The sequence below is a fragment of the Erinaceus europaeus genome, chromosome 11, assembly GCF_950295315.1.
Source record: "Erinaceus europaeus chromosome 11, mEriEur2.1, whole genome shotgun sequence".
In the NCBI taxonomy this organism is placed as follows: Eukaryota; Metazoa; Chordata; class Mammalia; order Eulipotyphla; family Erinaceidae; genus Erinaceus; species Erinaceus europaeus.
The window spans coordinates 66,701,478-66,725,948 of NC_080172.1; the positions used below are offsets into that span (position 1 = coordinate 66,701,478).

General features: G+C 47.6%; 1 protein-coding gene across 1 annotated transcript; it reads right to left on the reverse strand.

Moving 5' to 3' along the window:
* Positions 1-9,397: 9,397 nt before the first annotated feature.
* On the reverse strand, positions 9,398-19,460 carry LOC103119114 (chymosin-like). Its single transcript, XM_007529363.1, has 9 exons — positions 19,399-19,460; positions 17,776-17,917; positions 16,536-16,653; positions 16,017-16,135; positions 14,660-14,859; positions 12,775-12,888; positions 11,075-11,219; positions 10,475-10,573; positions 9,398-9,532 (listed from the first exon to the last, which is right to left on the reverse strand). Exons 1-9 carry the CDS (start codon positions 19,458-19,460, stop codon positions 9,398-9,400), a joined length of 1,134 nt encoding a protein of 377 aa, XP_007529425.1.
* Between the last annotated feature and the right edge of the window lie 5,011 nt (positions 19,461-24,471).

Genomic DNA, 24,471 nt, shown 5'->3' on the forward strand with positions numbered 1-24,471 from the left:
TTCAGAAAACCTAGAAATAGCTGAGTGGGAGGATAACAGAGAGCAAAGACAAACAAGGGAACACAAATCAGAAAGAGGCCCAGAGAGAGCGAGAGAGAGCCCTACAGTATGACTTCTGAAGAAGATGGCACTGTGACCTTCATATAATTAAGTAAGCACTTAATTCAACCTATTGTTTGCTTGGTCACTGCTCCCCAAGGTGCTCTGGAGCAGGGAGGAAACAAGTTGCCTTCAAACATAAAACAAGGCGCACAAAGGTGGCATTTGCATTTTAAGCACTAGAGGGCGCTCCAGGACAAGGTGGATTCTTGGACAACCTTCACTAGTTTGGAGGCTTAGCAGAGGTCCCAGTCGGAGTTTATTCAACATGAGTCTCCCAAATGGCTTCTCTGGGCCAAGCTTGCAGCACCATGAAGGCTGCCAAATAATCAAAATCTGATTTGTGGCTTCAAAGACAACAGTCAGTTGCATTTAGAAAAATAAGAAGTAGAAGCAAAAAAAAAAAAATTGCCATTAACTTAATGCAGTGAGAGTCAGGTTCAAGCATGGGCTGCACACATAGGAAAACAGGCACCCTCCCAGCAGAGCTACCTTGCCAAACCCCCTCGGCTTATAGCATTTTAAAGCTCTACCAGCTCTACTTTCTCCTGGACACTTAAAGGCCACAGAATATACATTTAGTATCTCTCATGCATCCCCACAGAGCTCCAAGATGGGTCTATCTGTTATGCTCACTAGAATATGACTCAGAGCAGTACTTCATGCACAGTAGGTAGGCAAAACATATTAAGAATTTTTTACTTACTTATTCATTTAGGCCAGCAAAATATTGATAGCTCACTTAGTGTGTGTGACTCAGGTTTGAACCCAGTCCCCACCTCTTTGAAAGAAGCTCAGTTCTGTAATCTCTTTCTCTTTGGAGATGGAGAGGTAGAGACCTCTCTGTCTCCAAAAAATATATATATTTATCAACTTGAGAGAGAGAGAGAATGAGAATGAGCCAGGGCATGGCTTTGCTACATGCAATGCTACAGATTGAACTCAGGATTTCACACTTCCAAATCTAATGCTGTACTCACTATGCCACTGCCCAAGTCATGCAAAACATATTTTTATTCAATAAGATGGGTGACAGTCTAATCAGCACAGAGTGAACCAAGTGTCCTGCAGTCAGTCAGACAGCAAGCTGTTCTGTGGGTGGAAGATTGGGTGAGGTGGACATAAGTGAACTAGAAAGTCTTCTCTGGGGAGATGGCAGGCAGCTGGGATGAAATAGAAGGAGCAGCTCCTGAGCTACAGTGCATCAGGTAAAGGGTGCAGTGTGCACCAAGCCCAGAGGCCATCCATGCTGGGTGCTGGTGGCGTGGGGCTCAAGAACTAACCAGAAATCCATTCTGGCTTGAGAAGGAAGCTGCTGCAATTGCTGACCAGTCCAGGGCCCCAGCCAGGCCAGACCCGCCCCAGACACCCCGCAATGCCTCCATCACTGGCCTCTTGTTCTTAGGTGGATTCACCAAGCAGGTCTTGCCTTCTAGATCTTTCTGCCTGGGGCCGCCACCACAGCCCCATCTCCATGGCAACCTTCCTCCTGCTGTCCACAAAGAATCAACAGCACAGCTCCAAAAACAATCCATCATTTTGTCACAACATTTCCATTTCAAAGACTTCTCTCCCAAGCTTCTCTCAGGCCTAAACTTCCTCCCATTAGCATAAGAAGAACTGGCAGGGGAGTCAGTGACTGGGAAGGGAAAAACGCTAGAAGAGGGCTTCTGTCTGCAGCTGCTCAGGGAAGGGCTAAAAGGGAAGAGAAAGGAAGAGAGAGAGAGAGAGTCACACCACTGGAAGCCTGCAGCTCAGCGCCTCCACCCCATCTCATGATCCAGTCCGGTCTCATGACACTAGAACTCCGGACTGCTGAGCCAGGAACAGAAGAGCCAAGACAAAATAAACACTGTTGCAAAAATCCCCAGTGAGCAATATGGGCAAGGAAGATGGGGGTACAGTCACATGGGGGCTGTCACCACTGAGAACAGAGGACAGAAACTGACCTAGAAGGACAAGGAGTAGATGGGGGGTGGAGGGAGAGCAGGAGGGAGCATGGTGAACAGCATCAGTGAAGGTGGGGAGCGGGGCTGGAGGCTGCAGGAGCAGAATCACAGTGCAAGCATCCTAATGGGCTGTCCTCTCCAGGCTAGTGAGGGGCCAAGTAATGAGTCAGTGGAGTGAAGCCAGGCTCCCCATTCTCACAGCTCCCCACTGGCCTTCAGGCTATCCTTCTTCACAAGCAAAGGACATTTCCTGGCAGTCCTGTTAGGGACAATTCTGAGAGACAGAAAGACCGGATCCTCAATTAGCCATGACAGTCCAAGTCTATGGCCACTTTGTTTTGTGTTATCATGTTTTCTCCCTACCTGTGAGGAAGAAGTTAAAGGTAGCACCACAGTATTAGGCAGTTTTTGAGAGCACCTTTAACTGTGGAACTACCAATGTAGTTACGGTAAAACTCTCCGAAGGGAGGCTGGGTCACTCTAGTCTGCCACTTGAGGAAAACTAGTCCTGAGTTGAGTGCAGCCTAGATGTTTCCAGCTGTGACCATGGACGGCAAGCTCAGACTGACAGGGACTCAGAGATTACATAGGCTCCTGTGCTAAAGATGAATAAATATGGGCCCAGAGTCAGGTCAATATGATAAATAGCGAATTGTATTTATATATTTCCTTCAAATTTGGTAGCTACTTTCTGCCCTGATCCAGTTCTCTAGTCTTATTCTCAACTCTGACACCATTTTCCAAGACAATATTTTTAGTCCACCTGCAGGTTAGCTATCAAGCTCCAGCAAAAATTACCAGTCATGAGCCTCTAGGAACGTATCTAAAATAAACTTCCTAGCTTCTATCCACCCTAAAACCCCTATTTCCATCTGCTCTATTCCTATTTTACAGTTACTGTTCATTAAACATTTTGTCCTGCTTTATATCTTATTGCATTTCAACCCCAAGTTTCAGATGCTACTATGATTCCATCCTGAACTCCATGGGCAGACAACCTCACCAATGTGTCCCATCACCTCACCTCTCCAGAGCCCTGCTCCACTAGGGAAAGATAGAAACTGGCTAGGCATGTGAATTGACCTGCCAGTGTCCATGTCCAGCAGAGAAGCAATTACAGAAGCCAGACCTTTGACCTTCTGCACCCCAAGAAATTTTGGCCCATACTCCCAGAACATGTAACTTAAAAAGGAAGAAAAGGCAAGATCATAAAAAATAAAATGGGCAAATACAAATAGATAGTTATAGAAATAATAGTATGCCCATATCTGTGATCTTGGGAAAGACTAATGGGGTTTCCAGTGGAGGGAATGAAGACACAGAACTCTGGTGGTGGGAAAGGTGTGGAATTTCACCCTTGTTATAATTTTATCAATAAATATTAAATCACTAATGAAAAATGGGGATTTAAGAGAAGGAGGAGTACAGAGATGGATCTTTCTCTTCACAACCATCACACCTCCTATCATATGAGCTAGCACTATACCTTATTGTTGTTTCTGAATGACTTCTACCTCACATCTTTGGAATAATAGAAAAGGAGCTGAGGAGATAGCATAATGGTTATGCAAAGAGACTTTCACACCTAAGGCTTAGGTTCAGTCCCCAGCAACACCATAAGCCAATCTCTCTCTCTCTCTATCTCTCTCTCTCTCTCCTCTCTCTCTCTCTCTCATTAGCATAGAATAAAGAAAATATGTTTAAATAAAAGAAAAAAGAAATTAAAAAATAAAGTTAATAGTTTGCATTTTGCACACTTGATCAGAGTCACCTATGATTCTTCCAAAGCAATGATGTGACTGGACTTTCACCCCAGGAGTAAAATGATAGTCCTGGGGACTTTCCACAGTCCCATCACAAGGACCCCACCTTTCTGGTCCCACAGACAGCTGGGTCCTGGCAGAACTACCTTCCCTGCCCTTCATTGTCCTCCAATATGCACTGAGCCCTACCCCCAGGACAGGAGGCCTTTCAGGCTCAGCAGAGGAGGGAGAACATTCAGAGTGGGTCTGCATGTGTGAAGGACAGGAGGGTGCAAAGAGCAGAGAGGAAGACAAGGTCAACGGCAAGCATGTGGCTCCTGAGATGTTCAGACACTGATGCATTCATTCATCCATCTATCCATCCATCCAACCATTCATTCATTCACCAATACCTGATATAGCATTGCATGAGTTTGGTACCCAAGACATCAAAATGAGGCCGTGTAAATAGCTCACTTGGATAGTGTGCTACTTTGCCATGTGCACAACCCAAGCTAAAGCCCAGCCCCCACCACCACCACCATCACCACATTGAGGGAAGCTTTGATACTGTGGTTCTCTCTCTCTCTCTCTCTCTCTCTATCTGTCTCTCTCTTTCTCTCTTCCTCTCTCTCTCTCCCTCCCTTCCTCTCTCCTTTCCTTTCTCAGAGGTGGGGAGGGGGGCTTGCAGTAGTACACCCAGTTGAATGCATACATAGCCTTACTCAAGGGCCCATATTCAAGGCCCCAGTCCCCACCTGCAGGGGTGAAGCTTTAAGAGTGATGAAGTAGTGTTACTGGTCTCTATCTACCTACCTCCCCCTTCCCTCTCAACTTCTCCCTCTCTGTCAAAAAGGAAAAAATGATGACCACCAGGAGTGGAATTTGTTGCTCAGGACAGTGTGGTTCTAATGCGTGTTTGAGCATGAATGGTTGACCCCCACCCCCCGGAAGCTCATCTATCAGACTCCCCTTAGCACGCCAGCCTTGTGGTCAAGTGAGATGTGGCCAGAGTACAGAGTACGCAGGGGAATTCCAACCTTCCTATGAGCCTCACCGCATCACCCCACCCCTCCTCCCTCTGGTGGACTTCACCTTCCTTAAATTTCTTTTTTTTAATATTTATTTATTTATACCCCTTTTTTTGGCCCTTGCTTTTATTGTTGTAATTATTGTCATCATTGTTGGATAGGACAGAGAGAAATGGAGAGAGGAAGGGAAAACAGAGAGTGGGAGAGAAAGATAGACACCTGCAGACCTGCTTCACCGCCTGTGAAGCAACTCGCCTGCAGGTGGGGTGCCGGGGGCTCAAACCGGGATCCTTATGCGGGTCCTTGCGCTTTGCACCATGTGTGCTTAACCCGCTGCTCTACCGCCTGACTCCCCTTCCTTAAATTTCTATTTCCCCGTTCCTGCATCACCATCCATACCTTCTCACTGCCTTGCTCTCTTTTCCCTTATAAGGAGATATTGTTCTCATTGGCCAGCTTGGCTACTTCCCCTGCACTGCTACCCCTTTATAAACCTGTAACTGCATCAATAAAAGGTCCTGTCCTCCGCCATGGTGCCCTAAGGAGGTTTGTATATTGTCCACCACCATGGTATGCTAGAAGACCCCTTAGCGAACTTGCTCCTGCCTCTGCTAGCCCAAGGTTCCCCACTCTCTGTCTGTCTCCTGATGGCCAGCTGGCTGGATGGAGAAGTGGGAGCCAGGCTGGCTTATTCCCCCTGAGGAACCCGACATCACAGACTCCCAGAGACAACCCTGGTGGCAATAAAAATAAATAAATAAATAAATAAATAAATAAGATTGTACCCCTCTTATTCTACAATCTTGTTAATCATTATATGTGTGTGTGTGTGTGTGTGTGTGTGTGTGTGTGTGTGTGTGTGTGTATGAGGTGTACCCACTGTGGTTGTCCTCAGAGACTTGAACCAAGAAGGGATCTAAAGGACAATTCAGAAGCAGATAAGGAGGCCAAGATGTGGAAAGCATTCTAAACAGAGCCTTTTCTGAACCCAAGGAAATCCCAGAACCCCAGGAGGCAGTTGCCTCTCAATGCTGTCACCACCTATCATGACTGGGATGGTCATGGCAAGGGAGCAGAGAGGCTGTGAGGGACTGAGGTGTTGTTATATGGTCCAAGCTCTCCATGGCTGAAAGCCATCATGTTTACTTTCTTCATTATCTACAATTCAGGTTTGGAGGATGGGAATGGTGTTTGCTAAGTGCAAACCTTTGCAGTGCAATGGCTCAGAGATTTTTTAGGGTCATTTGGTATTTGGTTTCTATTCTGGTGCGCGCGCGCGCGCGTGCGTGCGTGTGTGTGTGTGTGTGTGTGTGTGTGTTGTGTTGTTTTGGGTTTTGGTGGGGTTTTGTTGTTGTTTTTGAAATCTACAAGAAGTCTAAAAATAATTAGCATGGCCCAGTTCTGTCTCAGTCTTGGCTCACAACCCGAACCAGTCTTCTGTGAGAAAAATGGGGCTGGGAGAAACTCCAAAGACCAATACTGTCCCTCTGCTCTGTACTGAGCCCCGTGGCCCCAGACACTCAAGCATCAAGGCACCCACTGTCCTTAAGAACCTGGGACATTACTGGTGGCCCCTACCCCAACCTACCCCAGGGACTTCAGTCTGAACCCCTCCTCCTCATGACTCCTGCCCTGCCCAAGGCCAGCAGGCACCACTGTCCAGCCTGGCAACTCAGCACAGACCCAGGAAGTGCTGTGGGCAGCATCCTCACTGCCCTGTGCCCCTTAGCTTATTTTCCCTTGCCAGGGGCTGACAAGGTAGCTCAGCTGGAGGGTGTATCACACATGTGGCCCAGGTTCAAGTCCGGGCCCTATCACACTGGAGGAAGCTTGGTGCTGTGGTATCCTTCTTTCTCTGAACAAAAAGCTACAGAAAAAAGAGGCACATCCCCAAGTGATAGTCTCCTTACAGAAGGACAGTCTCCTTTGTGAAGTGTCCCAGACACACCTTAGCTTCAGGACGAGTCCTGTGGCATCAGTAGCCTGCACCTGGACTGGGTACAGGGCAAGCCTATGTGGGGTTAAGGGGGTTGAGGGCTGGATGGTTATAAACCCCACTCCCAACACATAGGCATCATGAGTTAAGCTTCAGCAAATGTCTGACTTATATCCCCATCAGAGAGAAGACTACAAAAAGCATCAGTGAGAGAGCTCACCCAGTGTGCCTACTTTGTCACACTTATGACCTGGGTCTGAACCCAGCCCCACCACACTAGGGGAAGCTTCTCTTCCTTGATGTCTTTCCTTCTCTCCCTCTGTCACTCTGAATAAGTCAGGCTGGAGTAGTGAAGCCCCAGAGACACAACAAAAATAAATAATAAATGATAATTTTTAGAAGGCTATATAAAGGGGGCTATGCAGTGGTGCACTCAATTGAGTGCAAGTGGTGCCACACACAAGGACCCAGGTTCAAGCCCTGGGTCTCCATCTGCTGGAAGAAAACTTTACGAACACTGAAACAATGATTCCTCTCTATTTCCCCTTTTTCCTCTCAATTTCTCTCCATCCTATCAAATAAAAGAAAAAAGGGAGAAAAGAAAGAAAGAGAGAAAAAGGAGAGAGAGAGAAAAAAAAAGGGGTAGACAGCATAGCGGTTATGCAAAAAGACTCTCATGCCTGAGGTTCCAGAGTCCCAGGTTCAATCTCTTGTACCACCATAAGCCAGAGCTAAGCAACGCTCTGGTAAGAAAGAAAGAAAGAAAGAAAGAAAGAAAGGAAGAAGGAAAGAAAGGAAGGAAGGAAGAAAGAAAAAGGAAGGGAGGAAGGAAGGAAGGAAGGAAGGAAGGAAGGAAGGAAGAAAAAGGAAGGAAGGAAGGAAGGAAGGAAGGAAGGAAGGAAGGAAGGAAGGAAGGAAGAAAGAAAAAGGAAGGAAGGAAGAAAAAGGAAGGAAGGAAGGAAGGAAGGAAGAAAAAGGAAGGAAGGAAGGAAGGAAGGAAGGAAGGAAGAAAGAAAAAGGAAGGAAGGAAGGAAGAAAGAAAAAGGAAGGAAGGAAGGAAGGAAGAAAGAAAAAGGAAGGAAGGAAGGAAGGAAGAAAGAAAAAGGAAGGAAGGAAGGAAGGAAGGAAGGAAGGAAGGAAGGAAGGAAGTCCATGAGGAGCCATGGATTCATCAAAAAGGCACCGAGCCTCAGTGATAACCCAGGTGACAATTAAAAGAATATTTTTTAATTTATTTAAAAGGCTATGTAGGGAGTCGGGCGGTAGTGCAGCAGGTTAAGAGAAGGTGGTTCAAAACACAAGGACCAGCCTAAGGATCCCGGTTCAAGCCCCCGGCTCCCCACCTGCAGGGGAGTCACTTCACAAGCGGTGAAGCAGGTCTGCAGGTGTCTTTCTCTCCCCCTCTCTGTCTTCCCCTCCTCTCTCCATTTCTCTCTATCCTATCCAACAACAAACAATGACATCAATAACAACAACAACAATAATAATTACAACAATAAAACAATAAGGGCAACAAAAGGAAATTTAAAAAATACTAAAAAAAAAAAGAGGCTATGTAGAGGAAAGGGAATGAGGCTATGGGAGCAAACAAACATCTGGGAACCTGTCAAGGAGACTCCACAGCAGAGCAGTAAGAGACCCACCCAGACCCACCAGGACCCTGACCCTGGCCCTCTAATGTGTTGACTTCCTGTGCAGTCTCTCCCCTCCCCAGACAAGCTAGGATACCCAAGTCCAGTGTTCTGTGCTATTTAACATCTGTGCCCTGAGCTACGACACCATAAACTGCAAGAATTTTTTACTGTGAAGAAGGATGACAGAGGACCTAGTGGAGGTTGTATTGTTATATTGAAAACTGGGAAATATTCTGCATGTACAAACTATTGTATTTACTGTTAAATGTAAAGCATTAATTCCCCAATAAATTAAAAAATAATAATAATTTGTGACTGTGACTGCCATGCATCTGCCCCAGCCAAGGAGCCTAAGACTGAGGATGGAACTCTGGGTTGTAGTTCTTCTCTAAGGTGACAACAACCTCTGTCCCTCAGTCTCTGCCTAGACCACTCTCTCTTCCCTAAAGGGCAATGAGGTTATTCTCTTTTTGTGTGTGAATGCAGGGCTTTGTGTGCATAATTTTACTATTCAGGGCTGCTTCTTCATTCAAAGAATGATAGAGAGATATACCACAGCACCAAAGTTTCCTCCAGTGCCAAAAAGCACCTCCTATGTGGTGCCAGGGTTTGAATCTGGGCCACATGCATGGCTCCCTGCATGGTGAGCTATCTCTCCAGCTGGAGGTCCATCTCTTAATAGACCTGGAGCCTTCTCTTCCTCAGTCAAGTGCTCTCTGCTTAGCCTATACACCCCAGCCCTTGCTCCCAGTCTCTCCCAGAAAGATCTTGAATAAATGAACAGGAAAGCAAGCCATGTCTTGGGCTTACCTGACCTGGATTTGAAATGACTGCTTCCCTTATGGATGTCACCTTCTCCCACCCAGTACCCAGCTCTTCCCATGTGGCCCCACCCTATCCCACACCACATGATACCACACACCCTTGCCCAAAACACACAGGGAGGTCAGATTCTGCAGAGATGTGGCATTTATTGAGGACCCCAAGTGGCCAAGGAGCTGTGACATCAGATGGCCTTGGCCAGCCCCACCCGGTTGTTGACCCTGTCGAAGACGCTGTAGTACTCCCGGATGAAGACATCGCCCAGCACCCACTGCTGGGAGTCATCACCCTGGAAGCCACTGGTGCAGAAGCCTTGGTCCTGGGGAGAGGGTAAGAAAAATGGAGGGAGGAGATGGGCCCTTACTCTGAGGGCTTCCCTGAGGTCAGCCATTCCCTAGTCCTCATCAAAGCCTGCTATTCCCTCATCACTGCCTAACCCCAGCCTGGAACCTCCAAGGTCAGCACATAGGCATCAGGCTCCTCTCACTCAGCAAAGGAAGAAGTTCGTATTGAAAAGAGAAAAGGTCTTAATCTAAGAAGACCCAATGGGTCACTGCACACCAAGGTCATCACAAATCTCTGGAGTACCAGACTTAGAAGCTTAAGCAGTGGGGCTGGGTGGTTGGACACCCAGTCAAGTGTACACATTTACCATGTGCTAGGACCCAGGTTTGAGCACTCCCCCTCCATCTGCAGAGGGGGGAGCTTCATGAGCAGTGGGGCAAGTCTGCAGGTGTTTATCTTTCTTCCTCTCTATCTCCCCCTCCTCTTGCTCAATTTCTCTCTGTCCTATCTAAAATAGAAAGACAGAAAGAGAGAGAGAAGAATGGAGGGAGAAAGGAAGAAAGAAAGGAAGGAAGGAAGGAAGGAAGAAAGAAAGAAAGAAAGAAAGAAAGAAAGAAAGAAAGAAAGAAAGAAAGAAAGAGTAAAGAAAGAGAGGCAGCCACTGGGAGAACTGGATTTGTAGTGCCAGCACTAAGATCCAGTGATAACCCTGGTGGCAATAATTTTTTAATTAAAAAAATAAATAAGAAACCACAGTGGCAAGGGATGAGGGTTCCCATAGGGAGCTGTGGTCCTGCCCACTCCAACTTCTGAGATGCTGGGCTTTTCCTTGCCATCTGTCCCACTTGTCCCAACATCAGTCTGCAGCTGCCTCAGATTTAAACCCCATAAATGCATGAGTCTCAGGTTACCAGCCTCATTAACTCACTCACCAGGTGGGAGGGTGACTAGTGCTAGTGAACCCTGAGATGCATACCTGGTTAGTATAGGCAGTAGGGGGCAGAGGGTACTCCCGGCCATTGATCTCAAAGACCACAGTGGGCTTGCTTCTCAGGCTCCCACAGTCAATGTCAAACTGGAAGACAGAGAAAACCTCTTAGAAGGGCTGCCACTGTCACCAGGCTGAGAGAGACAGAAAATGTTCCCCGGAAGGACCCAGTCTTCTCCACCTGAGCCAAGGGACCTGCTCTCAGTCCAGGGTGAAGTTCCCGAGAGTCACATTGAAAGGGATAATGTGTCTGTCCACCTAGGGACAGGTGTCTGCTGGGAACAAAGAGGAGGGTGGCTGGTTGTCTCCCCTCCAGGCTCCAGTCTCACTGCTGTGAGACTCACAGCTGTGGAGGAGGAACAAAGGGTGGAGGCAGAATGCAAAGTCAGTGACAAACAATCCTCCTGGGAGATAGAAGTCAGATGGGTCGCTGCATAAGCATTTGTAGGCTGAAGCCCAAAGGCCATGGTGAGGCTTTCACAGGAACCTCCCGGAATGGTTGACCATCCCCGCTCCCAGTGTCATTTATTCCAATAGGGGCCCCTCTGGGTGAGAGGGGATACTAGGGGGTCAAGGGCTTGGTCTCACCTCGCCATACTGGCCCTGGGTGGCTCCAATGACTGTCTGGATGTTGAGGATGTCGCTACTAGGCCCGACCAGAAGAGAGGTACCTGTGTCCAGGATGGCTTGGCAGCCACCATCACAAGCCACCACCACACCATCAACAGTGATCCTGCAGAGGAAGTGGGATGCATCTCTCCCATACTGCCAGGATCCTCAGGGGCCCAGCCACCCTGCACCCCCTTCCCAGAGCCCCTGTGACTTCTTGGGCTCAGAGAGAAGACCTAAAGCCACTTGTGCCAGGGCTTGATGGTGGTGCACACTGTTGAGCACACATATTATCACCAAGGACCCAGGTTCAAGCACCTGTTGCCCATCAGCAGTGGGGATACTTCACGAATGGTGAAGCAGGTCTGCAGGTGTCTCTCTTTCTCTCTCCCTGTCTGTTTCCCCCTCCTTTCTCAATTTCTCTCTATCCTATCAAATAAAATAGAAGGATAAAAAATGAAAGGAATGGCCAGGAATCCACCAGGAGTGGTGGATTAGTAGTGCTGGCATAAAGCCCCTAGCAGTAACCCTGGTGGCAAAATAATAAATGATTAAGCCACCTATATCTATCTTCCCAGCTGGGAACAGAAATGACAGTGAGAGCAGGAAGCCATATGTAGCAAGGGCTGGGAGGAACAGAGGAACACATAACTCTAGTTGCCTAAAGAGCTGGTTTCAAAAGTTCTCCCTGGGAGCTGAGCAGAGGCCCACCTGGTTGCATGCACATGTTACAATACACAAGGGCACAGGTTCAAGTCCTCAGTCCCCATCTGCAAAGGAAAGCTTCACTAGCAGTTAAGCAGTACTATAGGTATACCTCTCTCTTCCTCTCTGTCTATCTGTCCTAAAATCAAGTTCTCCCTGTCTTTTCAGGCTTCCTACACTTGAAGCTTCCTCACCTACAAAATAGCCGCATCAGTGGCCCCCTTCCTCATAAGCCAGATCTGAGCAGTGATCTGGTGAAAATAAATAAATAAATAAATAAATAAATAAATAAATAAGAGATAAGGGGACAACTCAATGTTCATAAATTACAAAGTGACACTAATAGGGCAGGTGAGACAAATCACTTCAACAGTGCACTTGCTTGCTTTGTCATGTGCTCAACTCAGGTTTGAGACCAGCCCCCACTGCACTGGGAGAAACTATGGTGTCTTTCCCTCTCTATTGCTGTCTGTCTGTTTTTATCTGGAAAAGTCACTTTGGAGCAGTGAAATTCCAGTGAAGAGGACAACAACAACAACAGGAAAGAAGAAGAATGGTACCTACCTCATAGGGTTTTAGTAAGGAATAAATAAGACCATAAAATAATGATTTATAGGGCCTGAGGAATAGTTCATCAAGTACAGCATCTGTCTTTGCCATGTATATGGTATAGATTCAAGTCCCAGCACACTATCAGGGACAGCTCTGATGCTATGCTGTCTCTCCTCTCTCTGTTTCTGTCTCACTATCTGAATGAAAAAAAGTAGCCCATGGGTGGTCAGATGATGGATGTACAAGGTCCTGTGTTATTAAAAATATCTCATTCACAGGTGGTAGGTGCTCAGCTAACATGTTCAGTATCCCCACTGGCAAAGGTCACCAGCCTTGGGAGTGTCTGAGGAGTCTGTGCTATTAGCTACCACGGTGCAGGCCTTCTCACACTTGGCCCCTGGGCCAAGCGGCTGCTTACCCACCTGTCCACAGTGAACTGCCAGTACTGCTGCACGGTCACAGGCACCCAGTGCAGAGCTCCCACGTAGTAGGATGGGTCAATAGCCCCCAGAATGAGCATGCTCCCCTGGCCTTGGCTGAAAACAAGGGAAGACGTGTGCTGCATTAGACACCCAGCTCGGGCAGGAGGCACCACAGCCAAGACCCAAGCCTACCACTCCCTCTGGCCCGACCAACCTCCTCCAGTGCTTCAGACATGTGCTCCCAGCCTCACTGGCACCCTAGGACTTCTCTGACATTGGCCAGAGCAGCCCATCTAAGCCCCTAGAACCACAGCTGCTGCAACTGGGGGTGTGGGGTGGGGTCATGTGATTTCCAAGCTCTACTCTGCATCCTCTGGGACCACTGGCCCCCCACCCAATCCCATGTCTCCCGTGTTCCCAGCCATCTCTGTGTCTCCCTCAGCTCCCAAGATTTTCTGTCTTCAGTCCTCTGGCTACAAATCAGAAAGAGGTTCTTCAACAAGGTGGCACATGCTTTACTGATCTATTTATTTATTTTTATTTACCAGAGCATCAATGTGATATATGAAATACCAGGGATTGAACTTGGGACCTTATGTGTGGAAGTTCAGTGTTTTATCCCTTGTGCCACCTCCTGGGCCATTTAGGTGCCACACACCCCTGTGTGGTAAAGTTTACACACATCCATCAAAAGCGTGCAGCTGCACTCTGACATTTTATATTGTGTTTTAAACCAATGACAAATCAACAAAATGCTAATTTGATTGATGATTTTTAAAATAATAACTGAAGTTAGGGAGAGAGCACAGGGGTTATGCTAAAGACTTTCATGCCTGAGATTTTGAGGTCCTAGGTTCAATCCCCAGAGCTAAGCAGTGTTCTGGTTTAAAAAATGTTTTTTAATTGAATAAAATAAAATCTTCCTCAAAACCTCCTGTTCCTCCTGAGGTTCTACGTCACTCAGGAGACACAACCACCCTACTAGCTCTCCAGCTCCCCACTATGTCTATTCTCATACTCTGAGACCATGCCCAAGCCCAGCCTTGTCCACTGCCACCACCTCACCTGGTAGCCCCCAGTCCTACTCCAGCCAAGCACAACCCTCCTCACTACTCGGTAAGACCAGGTCTCCCTTCGAAGCCTGCAGTGCACCCTTACAGTCCATGCTCTGACCACACCAATTTGATCACAGTCATGAATATGTTCAGGCGTTGTCTGCCCCTCCTCCCCTAGCTGACATGCTAGGTCCTAGACTGTCTTGTTTGCTGGCATAGTGCCATCCCCCAGTATCACCCCTTCACCAGTAAGGACTCAGTGAACTGAACCTGGATGAACAAGTGCATCCATTGGCCCTTTAACTGGTCACCCCCACCTCAGCCACCCAGCCCCTCATCTTGGGCTAGTCCCTTTACCCCTGCTGTCATGTCTGTCACCTTGTCCAAGCTGAGCTATAATGTGACCTGAGCAGAGGGGTAGGATAGGAAGCATCAGACTGGGAGTCAGGAGCCCTGGGCTCCAACACAACTGCATGACCAGTCCACAGTGTAATCTGCCCTCCCTGGGTTTCCTCCAGCACAAAAGAAGAAGCCTGAGCTGCTTTGGAGTCCTCTCTCAACACCTAGAAATCTCAGTGTCATCAGCAAATGGTTCCTCAGGTCCAGAACTTTGGGTAAAATGAGCATCAGGTCTCAATGCAGAGCTAGGTCAAAGTCTAGCCCAGTGAGCAGGAGTGTCTTAATGACCAGTCAGGGGCCTCAGAAGAGAGTGCAGGCTACCTGTTGATAGGGAGAGGCAGCCTGGATGCTAGTGAGGGTGCTAAGTCACAGCGCCCCCAGGTGGCTGGTTCCCTCGGCCCACAGAGACCCTAGGGAGGCACAGCTCCTACCTGTTCATGTAGACAGAGAACAGGTCTTGGGCGACCAGGTGTTGCTTCATCATGTTGTCAAACACAGGCACTGAGTACTGAGAGGCGAGTGAGGGGTAGGCCAGCCCCAGGATTCCGTCAAACTCTGAGTAGGTGAAGATGTCACCAGGCTCCTGGGTGCTCAGGCCCACAGTTTGGTGAGGGACCACAATATTGGAGACCTGGGGAGAGAAAGTGAAAGAGAAAAAGAGAAAGAGATGCTGGTTTCTGAGAGAACCAGCCCCACACAGCTCTCTGGGTTGGTTTTGTTGTTGTTGGTGGTGGTGGTGGGTTGGTTTTGTTTGTTTGTTTGTTTGTGTCACTAACAACAAATAGCAGGCACTTAGGAAGCCAAAATGAGTCAAAAGAATGGGGAACCCTCATCCAAGTGGGAAAAGACGCTCTTTGGCCTAACAGAATATGGTGCTCTAAAACCTAAGAAAGTGAGGTCAGGTACAGGACACAGGTTCGAGTCCAGCTCCTACTACAATGGAAGCTTAGGTACTGTGGTATCTGCCCCACTGTCTCTCTATATCTGTCTCTCTTTTTCTATCTGAAAAAGTTGGCTCATACTTCTGCATAGTTTCGCTCATATGTAGAATCTAGAGAACTGAAACACATGAACTGAGAGAGAGAGAAAGAGAGAGAGAGAGAGAGAGAAGACCAGAAACAAACTGCCTCTAAGACTTTGTGAACTATGGTGATTATTGTTGAGTGAGGGAACAGAACTGTGGTGTGGGTACAATGTGCACTATACTTAGTAACCCTACAATCTTATAAATCTTATAATCTTATAAATAATTGCCAATCACAAACTTTTAAAAATGGCTTGCAAAAAAAAGCAAAATATTATAGACAGACAGACAAAAAAGGTCATCTTGTAGTGATAACACCCTAATAATGACCAAAGGAAATAAAACAAGAATGAGGTCAGGTCAATATCTCTACTCAGAGTGTCAGACATGGGTGTGACCCTCAAATCCTACCATCACTAGTATTGGGATTTGAGCTTAAAGTGAGACCATACATGTGACACCAAAGAGCTCAGTGCTGACATGGACCAGGGATTCTGAACCAACTCCAGCAAGGAGGAATGAAGAAAAGGTGGGGACACAGATATGGGCATGGAACCTAGGAGCCTGCCCAGAGTGGTTGACATGGAAAAAAGAGGTGGGGAACCCCCACTTCCACCTCAGCTGCTGCCTCAGCTCCCTACAGGCCACCCAGGAGACAGGACCTAAAGGCCAGCTTGTCCCTACTGGAACCAGAGAGCATGAGAGGGACACAGCTGATTGGAGGCAGGGGGAAAGGACCCTGACCAGCTGGAAGCCACACTCACAGTGACAGTGTCATAGCCCAGGAAACCCTGCATGCTGCCGGTGCCGTACTGGATGGACAGGGGTCTGTTCATGTTCTGGAAGGTGGAGGACTTGGACGGATTGAAGCGATGGTGATTTTCTGAAACACAAACCCAGGGTTAGTAGAGCCTGTGGTCTTCTCACCCTGAAACAGTACCTGCCAGGCCCTGAGGCCCAGAGACCCCCCTTGCCCCCTAATAGAAACAGACACAGGAGGACAAGGAAAATGACTCTCTTCTTAACACCCCACCCTCACCTCCCTGACCCACAGTGTAACAGGTGCAGCTTCCAAAGAAGAGTAAAAAAGAACAGCTTTCCTGAGGGTTTCCACTGACCGAGTATACACCTCAGGCAATGGCCAGGGAGGGGTGGTTGAGACATGAGTTGTAGGCTGGGACTCTCACAACAAGCTCTTTGGCCACTCTTCAACCCTACCCCTAAGTCCCTGACCACAGCTAGAAGAGGGTCCCTGAGGTCCACATAGGAGGGAGATCACTCACGGCAGGCATCACTATTGCAGAAGACAGAGGGTACCCAGAGATCGGAAGAGCCAGTGTCAAAAACCACGGTGAACTCCTGCGGTGGACTTCCAATCTGGATCTTCCCAAAATACTCAGTCTGTGGACAAAGAGCACTGGCTCAGGGGCAGGTGGAGCATCTGGGGGCTAGGGACAATGGTGTGGACCCTGTTCTTCTTAGGAGACCACTGATTACTGCCTGGATCCCTGGAAGGTAAAGGAAGGGTGAGGCAGAAGCATAACCAGAGCCACTGAGGAGATACTTCTGCTCCAGCCTCCACAGTAGTCTCCCCCTACTGCACTCAGCCTGTCTGGACCACAAGCCTGGTACCCATTATTTGTTTTTTGTTGTTGAGTTTTTGTTTTTGTTGTTGTTGTTGTTGTTTGGGATGAGGACAGGGTTGCCACCAAGGTTATTGCTGGAGCTCAGTGCCTGTATGGTTAATTCACCACTCCCAGCAGCGTTTCCTATTTTATTTTTTATAGACAAATTGAGAGGGGAAAGGAAGATAGGGAAAGAGAAAGAGAGATACCTGCAGCCCTGCTCCACAACTCATGAAGCTTTCCCCCATGCAGGTGGAGACCTAGGACTTGAATCCCTGGGTGTAGTAACAAGTGTGTTCTACCAGGTGCAACACTACCCAGCCCCTGCACACACTGTTGGGCTGACCCCTGGTATCAATCTTGACCCAGATTTAAACCATGCTGGGAAGGGAGACCAGACCACCTCTGGCAGGCGCGAGGACACAGCGGCAGGTTCCAGCCTTAGCCCATGCTGTCCCTGAAAGCTCCTCCATGTGTCAGAGCAAGGGGAGCAGTGTGTGGCTTGAAAAAGAGGCAGAACACAAGGGAGAAAGTAGCCTACTGTTTGCCACCAAGAGTGACAAGCAAGAGAAATACAAACTCCTGTAGAGAAGAAAGCCCTGCCTAGGCACCAGCCACCCAGCCCCATCCCCCCCACACACCCCTCCAGTCCAGACTGGAGGCAAAAGCAGGTGTGGATTGTCCCTAGCAGTAGAGTGTAAACCCCTGAGGGGTTTGTCTGCGAAAAGGTCATCTGACCCTTTCAGTAGTGACATTTGGAGCCTTGAAAGCCAGACCTTGACCCTGGGATGCCTTCAAGGAGCAGGGAGTCACCCCAGGGCTCTATAGTCCTCAAAGAGAGGGGAGGTGGTCACGGGTCTCCTGGGACTCTGACCCAGAGGTTGGCAGACACACTCACATCCAGATAGTTGGTCAGGGGCTCCCGGGCAATCTTCCCGGAGTGGGCAAGCTTCTTTCTGGCATGTGTTTGCAGAAACTCCTCCAGGAGCCCGTGCTCCTTCAGGGACTTCCTCAGTGACTTCCCTTTGAGCAGGGGAACCCTAATGAGAAGGGGGAGGGTTAAAGGGGGTGGGAGGAGGGGGCCTTTCCCCAGGGTTATCAATCTCCCCCAAAGTACCCAGAGGTTCTGAGCTCCTCTACCCACCTCTCCTGCATGTCCTCATCATCACTCAAACCACATCAGCTCATGAATCAGTGCCCAGCCCTACCTAAGTGCAGCCCCGGAGTGTTTCTTTCTCCTTGTGTTACAGCTGGTGGAGACACAACAGAGGCATCTGATACTCTGCTCATGAAATACTGCAACTCTGAGGTTCACACGATATTCCATCTGTGACCACTCAGTCTCTAATTTCCTATGTGTGCACCTACTATGTGCAGGACACTGGTTGGGGCACAGGAGACACAGCAGTGTGAAGAGTCTCATCTGTCCTCTGGGGAACACTGTCTAGAGAGAAGAATGTGTCCCCATGCTTATGAGTGCTGTGATAATGCAGCCCCTGCTCTCAGCTCTCACCAGACATTCTTCAGAGAGTTTGGGCACAGAGTCTGGGAAGCACCTGAGAGAGTGAATGGTGAAGCAGAGCCTGGGAGAGAACCAGGAGGAGAGACGGCAGAAGCTGGCTCTGAACTCGCCATCTGTGATGGCTAAAGCTCCCACCTCCACCAGTGGATTCATTCCTTACTTTCCAAGTGCTCTCCTAGCCCTGCCCTTTCAAATTTTATTTACACTGTAAGTTATAGACTTTAAAAAAGGATTTCTTTATTTTATGCAAGAGGGAAAGGGAGGGAAAATCAGAGCACTGTTCAGCTTGCTCTTATGTAGGTACCAAGGATTGAACCTGGAACATCTGAAGCATGGGGCATACAAGTCTTATACTCTAAGACCTTGATTATCTCTATGATTCCTGGTTATTTATTTTCATGCAGAGAATGAATCCAGGACCTTGCACACATATGATACCACTGAGATGCTTACCAGATCAATTTTTATTTACTATATTTTTGAGAAGTAGAGGAGAGAAAGAGAGAAAAGGAGAGTTACCAAAGAATCACTTCATAACCCATAGAGTTCCTTGGGTGCTATCCTTGATGGTATCCTTTTTTTTTTTTTCCTTTCTTTTATTTGATAGGACAGAGAGAAATTGATAGGAAAGGAGATAGAGAGGAAGAGAGACAGAGAGACACCTGCTCTACCATGTGTGAAGCTTCTCTTTTTCAGGAGGAGACCAAGGGCTTGAATCCAAATCCTTGTGCATGGTAACATTTACATTCTACCAGATGTGTTACCATCCAGCCCAGAGCCATGACCTTAATCTCACAGGATGCCCTTCAGACACCTCTGCCTCACTCTTGGTCACTACATGCTGAAGTATAAGGCACATTCAGAAGGTAAGAAGGTTCCAATATTCAAAGACACAACAGACAGCAGATGGTCATCCAGGATCCCACTGCAGTTCCTGGGAAAACCAGCAGGAAGAAACCCACTCTGGGAAAAGCCCTCACCCCTGGGCCCAACACTCACCTGGTGATCCCACTGCCTTGGCAGAGAGCGAAGAATGCAAGTAGTGCCACGAAACATCTCATCCTGGCGTCTTAGCTGGTCACTGCCTCAGCTGGGCATTCTTGCTGCATTTATGGAAGGTGCTGGGCTGCTCTGGCCAGAAGCCCAGGCTGCAGAGATAACCTCTGACTCCTGGCCCCACCACAAATCATTAAGAAAGCACCCGAGCTACCCAATCCCCACACTGATAAGCACCACAAAGGCCATTCCTCTGGGGACTTCAAAGATGACGGTACACCTGCTCGATCTTCAGGACTCTCTGATCTGATTTCCCCTTTCATACAGGCCTTCTTGAACTAACACAGGTGCAGCCCCACCACAAACCTGTCTCATCGAGGTGCCAGCCTCTACCACCCAGAGTGAAGGTGCCTAGGGGAGGTGGAAGAGGACTAACTGGGTCAAAGAAGCCAGGCTGGGGGCTGAGGTATGTGGGGCTACTGAGAGGGTCCTTGTATATGACTTCAAGGCCCCCAAAAGGTCCATCAACAGAAATTGGGTATATTATGACAGGAGTCAGGAAGATCCTCTCCGTGGCTGTGTGGACGGCCACACTCACCCACATGCCTCCACAGAAAACAAAGGTACTGAGCCTGTGACTTATGAGGAGGCACAGCAGGAAGAACACTGAACTTATTATATGCATAAGGTCCCTAGTTCATCTCTGGCATCACATGTGCCAGAGTGAAGCTCTGGCGCTCTCGCTCTCTCTCTCTCTCTCTCTCTCTCAGGAAAGAGAGAGAGAGGAGTGAAGAGAAAGGAAAGAAAAGAAAGAAGGAAATAAGAGTATGTCTGGCTGTCATCATGGCTCTCCTCTTCCACCAGACCCCCCCCAAAATAACTAGAAAGCAGACAGAAAAATAGCACCCCTAAACAATACAACCTATTTCCTGTTTTCTTCCCAGATGACGGTTCCCTGCCAGACCAGGTATCCTATCCTAATGGTCCTACATGTGGGAGGTATTTCCCACACTCATACAGGGCATAGTACAAAGCAGATGCTCAACAAATATTTGGTTAAAGAAATCAACAGATGAATGGTCTTCCCATCACCCTAGAAGTCCACTTTTTTTTTTCCTTTTTCTGGGATTTCACCATGCCTGGCCAACTATTTTTCAGGCAGAAAGAGAGAGACAGGGTTAGGAGACTGTATACTGGTTATGCTTGGTCCCAAGGGTCAGCAGCATCAGATGCCCAAATGGTACCATTCTATCACAGGTCACAGGTAAACCAACCAGGCCAAGTGGGAAACATGCAGACGCTGAACCTGGGAAGTTAGAACCAGTCACCTCTCCCATGGGAAGGTGACCCTCAGTGTCAAGAACCCAACACTGGCCTGTGTTTGCTCCCGAGATTGGGATCGCGGGAACAGCTCTCAAGTGCACGCCATCAGGAAGGTGGCCTCAGATGCAGGGCTAATCCTCAGCAGGGGCCGCCAGGAACTACAGAAAGCTTTCAAGAAAAACATGATAAGATTCCATCACTGGTTATCCAGTGCCAGGTGGGGACAACTCCACTTTGTCTGAATTTCTTGCACCTGGGGACAAAAGTGACTAAAACGAAATCAGGTGGAGCTGGGGAAAAAACAGTTCTCTCTGATAGTGTGCTGCTTTGCCAGGTGTGAACCAGGCTCGAGTTTTCCCCCAACTGTATGGGAGAAGCTTCTGTGTTGTAGTCTGTCTGTCTGTCTGTCTGTCTGTCTATCTATCTATCTATCTCTATTGTTTTCTCCTCTCACATTGAAACACATCATCCCAGACCAGGGAAGCCCCAGTAACAACAACAAAGTTAAGGACTGGGGAGATAGCATGTGGTTATACAAAAGGCTCTCAGGATTGAGGCTCTGAGATCCCAGGTTCAGTCTCCAGCCACTAAGATGAGTAGTGCTCTTGTCTATTTATCTATCTCTCTCATTAAAATAATAAAAAAAAATTTTAATCTGGATCTGGGTAGAAAACATAGAAAACAGATTGGATATGCTAAGTTTCTGTGAAGTCTCAGGTTCAGTCCCCAGCACCACCACAAGCCAGAACTGAGTAGTGCTTTTCTCTCTTTCTCTTTCATTAAGTAAATAAAATGTGTTTTAAAATAAGGGTCTGGAGGGAGTCAGGCAGTAGTGCAGTGGGTTAAGTGCAGGTGGTACAAAGCACAAGGACTGGCATAAGGATCCCGATTCAAGCCCCTTGCTCCCCACTTGCAGGGAAGTCACTTCACAGATGGTGAAGCAGACCTGCAGTTGTCTGTCTTTCTCTCTTCTTCTCTGTCTTCCCCTCCTCTCTCCATTTCTCTCTGTCCTATCCAACAACAACATCAATAATAACTACAACAATAAAACAACAGGAGCAACAAAAGGAAATAAATAAATAAATATTTTTTAAAAAGAAATCATTTTCTTAAAAAAAATAATTAAAATCAGGGTCTGGGGACATCTAACCTGTCCTGGGTCCCACAGTTTATGATCTCTACTCAGACCTGAGCAGGGACAAAGTCACCTGGACTCAGTTTTCTAAGCTTCTCCTAGGTGTCCACACTAGGCACAGATTTTTGGTGACTTCTAGTCCTCAGAATCCCATGGCTAGGCGGGAGGCATGTTGGACTTAAGGTATGACCCACTGTGACAAGCCCTGTAGCAGGAAATCCTAAGAGTCAGATCCCTCTTGCTGCATGAGGTCAGCTAGCAGGGAACATGGCTTCCAGCACTGGGACTCTGAGGGAAGTGAGTTCTGGGCCTACTTGAAGGGTGTCCTTGAGTGAGGCCTTTTGCTTCTTGGTACCTCACTTTTCTCTCCTATAAACACAGTGGTGCTAAGAAGGGGCCATGAGGTGGGAGATAAGAGAGTTTTGTTAAGCTTTCTGCAAACATTAGTCAGACAGGATCATGGCATAATGACCTTGTGCTTTCACATGGCTACCCAGTCTGCTTTCTCTCCTATTAATGCCAGGGTTGTGGAGACAGGGGAGCTGGTGTGAAGTTCAGGTGCACACAGAGCTAAGGCTTTTCTCCTGATCCAGAAACAAACTGCATTTCTGCAGTATGTCCCCATCCTTCTGCACTGGGGCCTTATCACTCATGTTCCTTGCCCACAAATGTGCTTTGGCACAGGACTCCTGTGTGCCAAATTGGAGGATGTGTCTGTGGCCTTTCATCATCCATCCTGAGTCCCTATCACCACTGGGTCTCCCCTGAATTGGCACAGCCTTCTGGAAGGTTTTTTGGTCATACTCCCCAGACAGCCACACGGCACTTCCTCTCTGGTCTGGATGTCCTGCTCATCCCCAGATAGAGAGTACACTCCCTGCCACTCAACCTTGCCTATCTCCACCGTTCTCTTTTTCTTCCTATGCCACCCTAAGGAGCCCCAAGTCCCCCTGCAGACCAGATTGCAAGCCTGTAGATATGACCTGAATATCCCTCAGGTCACTTCTGCTCTCAGCACCATCCATCACAGAAAGACAGAGGCAAACTTTCCTATATGAGGAAAAAAATATGAGACTAGTTTTTTAAAATCATAGATCCAGGGGCAAGGAGATACCTCACCCAGTAAAGTGCACACATTACCATGTGGAAGGACTCAGAATCAAGCCCCCAGCACCACAAGGAAGCTCCTACACAGGGAAAGCTTCATGAATAGTAGAGCTGTGAAGTCTCTCCTTCTGTCTATGTCTCTTGCCCTCTGTTAAAAAAAAAAAAAGTGTGACCAGTTTAGTGGAATGACGCCAGAGCAAAGCCCCATTGAAAACCTTACATGCAATAAAATAAAATTAAAAAGACAGATAATGAAATTATAAGTCAGAGGCCAGTTGGTGGCACACCAGGTTGAGTGCTTACATTGCCATGTGTAAGAACCTGGGTTCAAGCCCTGGCTCCAACCTGCCAGGAGAAGTTTCACAAGCAGAGAAGCAGGGTTGCAGGTATCTCTCTTTTCTCTCTCCCACTAAATTTCTCTCTGTCCTATCAAACAGAAAGAGGGAAGGAAGGAAGGAAGGAAGGAAGGAAGGAAGGAAGGAAGGAAGAAAGGAAGGAAGGAAGGAAGGAAGGAAGGAAGGAAGGAAAGAGATGGAAAATGGCTAAAGGGAGTGGTAGATTCATAATGCAGGCACCAATACCCAGCCCTAACACTGGTGGCAAAAAAAAAAAAAAGCTTAAGTCAGTATCTCTATAGACTACCAGCAGTATCAGAATAGGATACAGGTATGTAACATTTATCATATGCTAACTTTGTATTAGACACTCCTTTAAAATATCTCCCCTTTGCAGGTGAGCAAACAGGAGATTAGAAAGTTAATTCATTGCAGCTTGGGAGTTCATGTAATGAATAAAGCACTAAAGTCTCAGGTATCAGATCCTGCATGTGACAGAATCATTCCCTGGTTTTCACTCTCCTCCTCTGCCTCATACATAAGTAAATCTTAGGGAGCAGGTGGTGGGGTACCCAGTTGAATGTACACATTATCATATACACAAAGACCTGGGTTCAAACCCCCAGTCCCTACCTGTAAAAAGGAAACTTCACGAGTGGTGAAGCAGTGCTGCAGGTGTCTCTCTTTCTCTCAATCTTTGTATCTCCCTCTGCTCTTTCAATTCCCTTCCATCCTATCTAATAAAATAGGAAAAAAAAAAAAAAAGAAAGAAAATAAAAGGAAAGGGGAAAAAAGTAAAGAAAAGGCCACTGGGAGAAGGCACCAAGCAGTAGAAATAACCCTGATAGCAATAAATAATAATAAGTAAATAAAAATAAGTCTCTTTGTTTTTCTGAGTCACTCAATTAGTAAAAAATTAGAACTAGGATTGAAACTTGGGTCTGTTTGAATCTTGATGATCCCTTCATGTAACCACTTAACTTTCCCAGAACCCATGCTACAATGGCCAAGGATGACCACACCGTGGACACTTTTACAAGCCTCGAGCTGAAGAAGAGTAAAGGGCCCTTGGGTCTTTGACAGAGAAGCAGAAATAGCTCATCTAAGAAAGGGCACAGGAGGGTGGGGACCTGGAAGATGCATCCATAGACCGTCCTGCACAAGAGTCAAAGTTTT

Coding starts and splice junctions, on each gene's coding strand:
- LOC103119114 (XM_007529363.1), bottom strand. CDS start 19,460: ATGAGATGTTTCGTGGCACTACTTGCATTCTTCGCTCTCTGCCAAGGC. Junction 16,654..17,775: donor CCCTGACCAACTATCTGGAT/GTGAGTGTGTCT, acceptor CTTTGTCCACAG/ACTGAGTATTTTGGGAAGAT. Junction 14,860..16,016: donor TGGGCTATGACACTGTCACT/GTGAGTGTGGCT, acceptor TTCTCTCCCCAG/GTCTCCAATATTGTGGTCCC.